Source organism: Tachypleus tridentatus, chromosome 9 (genome assembly GCF_004210375.1).
Source record: "Tachypleus tridentatus isolate NWPU-2018 chromosome 9, ASM421037v1, whole genome shotgun sequence".
NCBI classification, from domain to species: Eukaryota; Metazoa; Arthropoda; class Merostomata; order Xiphosura; family Limulidae; genus Tachypleus; species Tachypleus tridentatus.
The window spans coordinates 43,090,939-43,100,849 of record NC_134833.1 but is presented as its reverse complement, the minus strand read 5'-3'; the positions used below and the strand labels follow the sequence as shown (position 1 = coordinate 43,100,849).

Below are 9,911 nucleotides of genomic sequence, written 5' to 3'. Positions count from 1 at the left end.
ACAGTTTTGATTAGACTTTGAAGCCCAGTATGTTCACCTTTTATGTTACTGGCACCGTCGTATTCTTGGCCAACTATCAAAGAAAGATTGAGACCCTGTTGCATTGACGTTTCTGTAATCAATTCAAAAAAAGCTTGGGCTTTCATTGATTTCGCCAAGAAAAAGCCTAAAACTTTTCTTTAATGGCACCATCTGAAGCGTAGCGAAGTCAGAGAGAAAGTTACTAGTTGCGACTAACATCCATGGTTTCATCTGAGATGACGGGATATAAAATCACCGGATTTTATTTCATCAGTTATTAATTTTATCACGTTCATCGCGGCCAGATTCAAAATTTTATTTTGAATATCCCAACTCAACCATTGTTTGTGTCAGTCAACAAGCTCTGTGAACTTTTCCTTAAACCAAGGAAGATCCTTACTCCGCAGGTGTAAAAGTTCGAGAACATTCCGTTGATATATATCAGAAGAATCACAAACATTAAGACGACCTTCATGGTTACCCCTAATGGCAATGTTTTGCTTATCAAAAAAAACAAGTGTTTCTATCACTTTTGAAAGATAAAGTCTGTTCAGTCGTACTTAATTTTCCCTTCTCTTTTGGCTTGAACTAGTTTAAAGCTATGACGAATATGTTGCTTTTGAAAGGATCCATGCTATCATTGAATTTTGACGGCTTACACTTTCAGCGTGTTTTTGTAATGTTTCTCGTTTTGACCATTTAATAAATGTGAATGTCTCATAAGATCTTGGAGAAACTTCTCACAAAAGTAACAATTTGCAGAATCAGTATCTTGATAATAAGATACCCAACGAAATTATTTATACAACTTAGTTTGAAATGATCGGTGAATCCAGTATATAATCCGAGATGGGAATTTGGAAATTTGTGGTTATTGTGGACCAACAAATTCAAAACCATTATTTTTTCTGCCGATTGCTCTTTCCAAATAGTTTCACTTTGATAATCTTCTGAATCGTTACTGGACGAATTAAATATCTACTATGAGAGGTTCCACCTCTTTCAAAAGAGATTCCTCTTTTGAAACAGTGATTTTGACTTTTGTCAAAACTGGATCAGTCAAACTGATTTCTTTAAGTGTTTGAATTAGTCTATACTTCTACTGACTGTTCATTGGTTTTAATTTCCATCGTGAGTGATGATGTAGATGGAGCATAACAAAAGTTTTGATATATTCTTTGTGATTCTGATACGATATCAGAGAAATATGGACTTCTACCGGTCTTCAACATATCACTGTGGCAGTTTTAAATATGTCTGTTTCTACAATCATTGTCCATGATTTTTCACATTCTAAGCATTTGACTTTGAAACAATCACTTGCATGTCTTTTTTCCCAGCATTTTTATACTTATTACGAAAAGACGTAGAACAGAAAAGGTAAAACTGATTACTCCACAAATGGAGGAAAAATCAATAAAATGAAAATGACAAGTGTAATCTTAAAAAAATAAACTGAAAATTCATTATTCAAATTACTCCCTGACGCTCCATGCCGTGGTCGGGCTAAAATACGCAAATATTACATGGTCAAAATCTAATGTTTTTAATTTTATTAAATTATTGACAAAATGTAAATACATTTTAGATCGGGCCCGCATAGCCATGTGGATGAGGCACTACACTCGTAATTCGAGGGTTTGTTTGTTTGTTTTGCAATTTCGCACAAAGCTTTTCGAGGGCTATCTGTGCTAGCCGTCCATAATTTAGCAGTGTAAGACTAGAGGAAGGCAGCTAGTCATCACTACCCACCGCCACCACTTGGGATACTCTTTAACAACAAATAGTGGGATTGACCGTAACATTATAACGCCCCACAGCTGAAAGGGCGAGCATGTTTAGCGCGACGGGGATGCGAACCCGCGACCCTCAGATTACGAGTCGCACGCCTTAACACGCTTGGCCATGCCGGGCCGTAATTCGAGGGTGCTGTGTTTTCATCCCCATTATATCATACATGCTCACCCTTTCAGCCGCGTAGGCGTTATAATATGACGGTCAATCCTACTATTCGTTGGTAAAAGAAAAGCCCAAGAGTTGGCGGCAGTGGATAGTGATGACTTCCTTCCCTCTAGTCTTACACTGCTAAATTAGGGACGGCTAGCAGATAGCCCACGTATAGCTTTGCGCGAAATTCAAACACAAACATTTTAGATCATAATAAACATATAATAATACATTTAAGTCATTGTTGTTGTTAATTAACCATAAGCTACACAATGGGCTATCTGTGCTCTGCCCCGGTATCAAACTCCGGTTTTAGCGTGGGTGGTGATGACTAGCTAGCCTCCCTTTAGTCTTACACGACTAAATTAGGGACGGCTAGGGCAGATAGCCCTCGTGTAGCTTTGCAAGAAATTCAAAAGAAACAAACAAACTATATATATTCATTATTGAACCATATCGAGATGTTTAAGAAAACAATTGATACAGAATTACATTGGTCATCGTATCATCTTGGTTAATTCACTGTTCAATTGTTTCCTTACAGGCATGCGCTCGCGCTTCTACTGTAAGGAAATGGGTGAAATCAAATCTTAATATTTATATTTTTACGGTGTTTTTTTCTGTCTCTATATCCGATTCATATTTCTTCCCTATTCCTTCCATATTTTCTTTTCTTTTTTCGTTTTCCTCTCGTTATTTCCCTCCTTTCCTTTTCTTCTGCATCTTCCTCCAAGAGAGCATGGTTTTCTCTGAAATGGGAGACCAAATGATCCCCCCAACTCATACCTCCCAGGGCGATGTGGTCTATCAGCTGAATTAATAGGTTAATTATTAACGCTTGCTATTAAGTCGCTTTTTTAAAATTCACTGAACATACTGTATCTTTTTGAAAATCGCAATAAGCCTACAGTTTTCCAACAGAAATCACATATGGCATCAATCGCATTCAATAAAGTTCATTTCAGTTTTGCTAGAATTAACTCTAATGTTTCTTTTAAAAATACAATCCTGTTGTATGTCTATCACACATGTAAAAGCACAACAATTGTTTTGTTTTATTTGAACTTCACACAGAGCTTCACGAGAGCTTTCAGTCATGGGTGCGTTGTCTGTGTCCATCAAGCCCACATTAGTTGGTAAAAGAGTAGCCTAAAATTTGGCGGTGATGACTAGTTGCCATTCCTCTGGTCTTTCACTGTTAAATTAGGGATGACTAGCTTTAAGCGAAATTTAAAAACAAATATGTTCGGTGGGACGGGATTTAAACTTGCGAGGCAAATGCCCAAATTACCTCACCAGGACGAGCCGGAAAGCCTCAGCTGAAGATATAGGAAAACACGTGTATACGTGATTTATATTACCCAGTTTGGCTTAAAATAATATTAAATGTTTTAAATTTGTAATGGGTGACTGCTGGATTGTGTTGCTTGTTTTAATAGGTTAAGTGTGCGTTTAATATTTACAACGTATAAACGGTAATTTTATGGGTAATATAATTTTATATTAATAAATGTCGCTGGATGATCTATAGGCTGTATCAGTGTATTTGATGACGGTTGAGTGGTAGCTGGGCTGTTACTAATAGTGTTGGAGTGGATGTGGATGGGTGTGTTTAATAATTAAGGCTCCTTGTGTGATGAGTTTTATAAGTTTTTAAACTAACTTGTACAACTACTGCACAATACATCGCCGATAGGAACAACCGATTTCCAATCATGTGAGTGTGAGATGTTAATTTTAATTGTTGAAATCAGTTTTTTATTCTACGACTATTATTAGACATTATGGGTACACGTCTTATATGTTGTTATTTTTTAAGATATTATTAACTAGATATTGGAATAGGTGTGAATTTTGGGAACTTAGGTTTGATACCAATAAAAAAAATCGCATCAGTGTTGGTTGTAGAAAGATCAGTTAAACTTTATTGGGGTGTACAATTTGTAGAGTATATGGATGATTGTGATAAACTGAGAAACCAAAACGTTCTTATTAAAAAGAAATGCAGTAAAACTGGATTTTTGTTACTAATGGTGTGCCTTTTATGTTTCTATATTTCTTATTTATATTATTATAATTATGTAATCTGTTAATAAAGTTTGCTTATGACATTAATCTGGGCCAACTGTGAATGAGTAGTTAGGAATATACTATGGATCTGGCAGTCCATTGTTGTTCTTGTTCTATTTCCACTTAAAAAGAAAAGAAAATCACATTCAGTAGTTTGGAGCAGTGGGTGCATTATTAAAGGGTGATGGATCATTGTCAAAATTCTCCATTCAGTCAAACAAGTCAGCAATGAGTGCTGTTGACTAGATGCCAGCTGTCAAGTCTTTTAGTTCAAACTCAGGGACAGCTTTTGTAGGTTTCCATTAAAAAGCTTTTAGTGAACACTAGAAAGAAAAAAAAGAAAAGGCAAAACTCTTTAGAATTTGATCATATGTAAGATGTTTTGGTACTATGGAATGATTGTATCAATTTGTGAGTTGGAGAAATAGTTGGCAAATAGCTGTTAACCTAGTGTGCTTATGAAACAACTTTTTACAGAGTGCAATTAAAGATGGTATGTGTTTGATATCAATTAGCTATTGATTTTGCCCTATATTGCTGACTTAGCAACAGTTTGTGATAGAGAACAGAAAATATTGGTTACGTGTATAGGGATATAAAAAAATCTAGGGTATGCATATGCATTTCAGAAGTTCTAAATGCAATATACAATAGACAAAAGTATTTTGTCTCACATAAATACAACCTTATGTTATGATTAATTGTGTGCACATTTGTGCAAGTGGTATAACAGTTATGCATGACCTTCAGCTCAAATTTTAGTTCTACGTGTGTGTTAAAACATTTTTCCTACAGCTTAGAATGGTCTTGTATTAAATTATAAATGCTAATTTTTGTGTAACAGGTTTTATCTTTTTTTTAATCTATGCTGTACATTACATTGTGCAATAATATAAATTGTCTGATATAGTGCTGCAAGTTATCAAAGGAAGTCTATCTAACAGAGTTCAGGTAATTATACTGATTAAAGAGGAACTTTCATAGTGATAAGTAAATATCATACAAACTACTAAGCCAGTGCTCTGTTATTAGTAGTAAAATTTATAAATAATATTAATATTTATTTATAGATAGTGATAAGAAGTCAAAAGAAGTAAATTCAAGATTCATATGATTACTTAAGTTGAAATAAGTTAAGATCCCAACTCACTTTACTTTAAGATGAAGTGATCAACATTAAGTTTATGATATTTAATATGGGATCTGATAGGGATAAAAAATTCTGATTCCTTGTGCTATATTTTTAAAGATGATATGATGTGCAACACATAAGATAAGCTAAATAAATTGTATGGTTGGGGGTTGGAAAGTGCTTAATTAGATTGTAGGTTATGTTGTTTCTTTTGGTGTATTAAAGGACCTAGTTCTGTGACCCTGGTTCTTTCTTATTTAAATTGTGTTGATGAAACCATAATTAGTAAATTAGATAAGTTTTGTGATGATGACAATATGGAATTTGTAAATTTGATAAATATTTGCAAATGACTGTCAATTATAAATATAAGGTAATGCATTTTGGTTTCAGTAATTTAGATCACTCATTCAATAGTATGACTGAAGAAAAAGATTGTTCCTTGGTAGTGAATAAGTTACTAAAGCCATTAAACAAATGTTAGTAGTAATACAAATAGAATTTTATGTTGTAATTATAGACAGCTTGTTTACAATTGAAAAAATGTAATTAACTCTACACAAAGTACAAGTGAGGCCTTGTTTTGGATAATACTGTTTACAGGGTTCAGAGGAAGGTTACTGGAATGATTTCAGTGATGGAATGGGTATCTTACAGGTAGAGGTTAATTCCATGGAATTAAATATCATCAAGAGCAGTTTAGGACTAGACTTTATGAAAATTTCAGAGGGGATAAAGGAAATCCTGAAATACAAAAAAAATTTATCTTAGGTTTTGGTTTTCTTAGGGGTGGAGGGATAGGAACATCTAAAGTAAATATTGCTTGTTATATGTAATATTATGTTATATTGAAAATTGGAAGGTACAACTAAGGTTTTTGCCCACTTTCTTTTCTGAAACTGTTTCAAAATTTTAAAACTTGACAATTCCTGATGTCCAGTAATTATTAATTCCATCAAACTAAATTCTGTGTTTTGAGTAAGATGCATAAGGCAAGATTTGTAGTGTTTAATCCATCTTTATTTTATGGTATAATATTTCATAAAGTGTTTTTTTGTTTAGAATTTCTGTTATCAGACTACACAAGTATTTTCTCAGAAAATAAGTAACACTAACTGGCCTTTAAGTTTCAGATTGTATTACCCCTTTTCGAAGAGGAGTAACAATAGTAACTACCCAGTACTCAGACGCCTGACCAAAGTTTATTGACTAATTAAAAATAAAAAAGGGGTGGGTTGCATATTTTATTTTTAACCTCATTTAAATAATAAAAAGTGATATTACATTTAGTTCTGGCTTTAGTTATGTGATTAATAAATATTCCTTTATCCAAAGAACTATTTCATTCTTTGCTGAGCAGTCAATATAGAAATCTGTGTCATTTGGTGTTCCTTTATTGCAGTGTAAGTAAATGTTGAACTAATATTCTTTAAGATTTATTTTAATTCGTGCTGCTAGGTGAGATGTCAACAACATGTACATGTGAATTTATAAGTGATATACAGTTATAGCAATATAATTGTATCTTTCACCCTGAACAAATCTTTTATGTGTACTTTGATATGTAAATAATACCTTCAGTAATATTTGTGGATCTGATGTTTCTAAAATATTCAAAATGTTTTTTTCCATTTTGAATTTTGAAGGACCCATAAAGGGTAATATAACAGCCAAGATGTGTTTAGGTACTTCATGATTGTTTATCCTCTTAAATTATTCATTCATTATTTTCTTAATCAGTTTTACAAGGAAACAATTCTTCTTAAGAAATCTTTTTACGTTACTCCGTTCTAAGATGAATGACAAAATCAGTGCTTGTTCACTTGAAGGCTGTGTGAATCAACACAAATTGGTTTTGGAAACAGAAGAATAAAACTACTGCAACTGAAATATAAATATGAAATAATTGTTTTATAGTGACATGATATTAATGTTTTTTCTCTGTTAAAAGCCTGTAAAAGTAAAAGATAATGTAGATTCTGCATTTTCTTCAAAAGTATATTTCAAATTTTGATGTCTCATTCAAATACAATAACAGTTTTTGTCTGTGACATTTGTTTTTGAAAAATACAAATGCATCAACTAAATATCTTTTTATAAAGAACTGGCTTGAAATCAAGACATCATTGTATGATGTTGTATCTGCAGCTATTTCTTGACAGCATAGGAAGACAGAGTTAACTTAAAACCCATTGGTGTGACATCAAGTTGGTCATAAATTTTGTTTGAAAAAGAGAATGTGAATCATTTTGTTCTAAAATTAGGCCTTTAGTTACAGTTTACAGCATCATAGTTTTCAAATTAAGTTAGTACATAGATCAATTACTTCTTGTAATAGGATATTAGAGAATAATAATTCATTACCTGGCACTGTATACCAATTCAATGAAAATTAGATTTCTGAGGTATTTACACATATCAAAACTAAATTTTTACTGTGTTCATTGGTGATTTCACAAACTCCAACAGAACATTTTTTCAGTTTAATTAAATGTGTCATTAAATACAGTAGGTTTGTAAATTTTAGGTAATTCATTAAATATTCCCCATTGTGAACATACTAGTCTGATATTATGTTAAATTTGTACTCTCTCTCTTCATCTACTTGATTTTCTTTCTTACTCAGCTTCTTTTTTCATTCTTACTTCTTCCATTCTTTTAGGAGCTTGTATATTTTATGACTGGTTATTGTCACTTGTAATAAAAGTTCAGAGTTCTATACAATTAAAGTAACTTTATCAGTTTCATGTAAAGACAGACCAGTGATTAAAAAAAATGGTATAATTGATTCTTGAACATTAGCTTAACAGTAATAGTGTTGACATTAGGCTATTGATAATTTAGTATTGTATTTATTTTTAGATTGTAAGTGATAAATACAACAGCTATGGCTAGTGATGCTTTTGATAATGTGATACATTGCAAGACAGAGACATATGAAGACTGTGAGTGACTGTGTGAAGGGTTATGAGGCAGCTTTTACAAATGACCTGGGGCTGGCTGGAGAGAATTTACTCTCTTTGGTGTAATAGGTGCCATAAGTGGGCTTTTCGAAAACTTGGGACTTGCATGTAGATTTAAGGAAGCAAGTATTGAAGATTTAGAAATTGCTTGTAGAATTTGTAGGCTGGAGAAGAATATGGAGACTATTATAATTAAAATAGAGGCAGTAGATAGAGAATTAATTGTAGACTGTGGGAAATAGCAATGGGATTTCAAGAGGAGCTTAAGGTTTTACATATAAGGAATGCATAATCTAACCAAGTTAAGGAAGTAAGAAAGTCTTCAGACAGGTTGATAAAGGTACTTAAAGATAAAGGTTGTAAAATAACTTTGTTAGGGGTATTGCCCAGAATTAACTGTGGGAATGCAGTTGTAAGTAGGTCACAAGTGCTAAATGCTAGGCTTAGATTAGTATCTAAGGATGAGCATATTGGTTGGTTGGATTTGTGAGATCAGTTCAGTGGAAGAAACAAGTTTTTTTGGAATGGATGGTTTACTTTGAGTATAAGATGGGATTGGGTTGTTTGTTTTGCTATTAACTCAGTTGTAAGGGAAATTTTATACTATGACTAAACAGTAGTGAGGGCAAGGAAAAACTAAATGCAGAAAAAGAATTGGAGGCAGAGAAAAGTTTAGCAGAGGAAATTAGTATAGCATATAGTTATAACATCAGGCTTAACAGTCATTATTGTAATGCTGGAAGTTCAAGAAATGAAATAGGTTACTTTAGATCACTGGTAGAAATAGAGGATTTGAATATAATAGGAATTACCAACACATGGTTAAACATAGATTATTGGATGCTACATATTTCTTTGCAATACAGGGTTAGATGTTGTTTAATAGGGATAAGGTACTAATTGTAGGTGATTTATATTTCAGGCACATTGATTGGGAATTCTAGGTGTAACTATGAGGGAGAAAGGTTTTTGGAAATTGTTCAGGATGTTTTTTTTGTTTTTTTTTCACCAAACAATAAAGGAAACTACTAGAAACAATGCTATTTTGAATCATGCTATTGTTAAATTCAAATGTAGAAACAAACAAGAGGGTGAAAGTTGGAGAAAATAGAGTGGAAGTGATCATTGTTCTGTTAGGTTAAATGTTTTGCTGTATATGGAGGTAAGGAATAATGATATTTCATATTCTTTGACAGATTGTTTAGGCAGAGTATTCATGATTAAACTTTGCAAATGGACAGCAACTGCCAGTTGTGGAGACACAGACACAAGTGTAGAGGACAACGTTTCAAAAGTCTTCTATCTTTCGTCTTCAAGTCAGTGTGTGTGTGTAGGTGTTGTCAGTCTTTCATAGTGTCCTGGTGGATTGTGGATAGCATGTTATGATTGGTTGGAATATCATTGTTTCTGATTGGAGAAAAGATTACCTGTGGATTCAACCAATTGAAGCCACAGGTTACTCACCTCTAATTCAGAATCTCTCTTCGGTAAAGGTTTAATAGTGTTAATTTTAAGTGATTTTTTGATTTTTCTAGTCTACCAGAATTTCTCTGTGTCGATTATTCTAGTTTTCTCCCAGTTTATTCTGTGTTTAGCTGATGTAGTGTGCTCTGCAATGGCTGAATTTCGTGTTTCCATGAGTCTTGTACTATCTTTATGTTCTTTTATTCTTGTTGCAAGTTTTCTTTCCATTTCTCAAATGTACATATAGTTGCAGGAACACGCAGTTTTCATAGATGACATTTTGAGATTCTCTTTGGTAGATTGCTGTTTGTTTT

At 33.0% G+C, this 9,911-nt stretch overlaps 1 protein-coding gene across 16 annotated transcripts in view; it reads left to right on the top strand.

Annotated features, from left to right (window-relative positions):
* Positions 1 to 3,036: 3,036 nt before the first annotated feature.
* Positions 3,037 to 9,911, top strand: part of ENGase (cytosolic endo-beta-N-acetylglucosaminidase) — a 69,027-nt gene continuing 62,152 nt past the window's right edge. For 3 of the 16 annotated variants that reach the window (XR_013013644.1, XM_076454043.1, XM_076454042.1), the window contains exons 1-4: positions 3,100 to 3,685; positions 4,949 to 4,989; positions 6,506 to 6,573; positions 9,330 to 9,461. Coding sequence is in view for 5 of the 16 variants with exons in the window: in XM_076454043.1 (XP_076310158.1) it covers positions 9,350 to 9,461 (112 nt within the window). In the remaining 11 variants the exon portion in view is untranslated. Of the gene's footprint in view, positions 3,757 to 4,948; positions 4,990 to 6,297; positions 6,401 to 6,505; positions 6,574 to 9,329; positions 9,462 to 9,911 lie in introns of all 16 variants that reach the window. The other 13 variants (XM_076454041.1, XM_076454039.1, XM_076454051.1 and 10 more) reach the window with 13 other exon arrangements.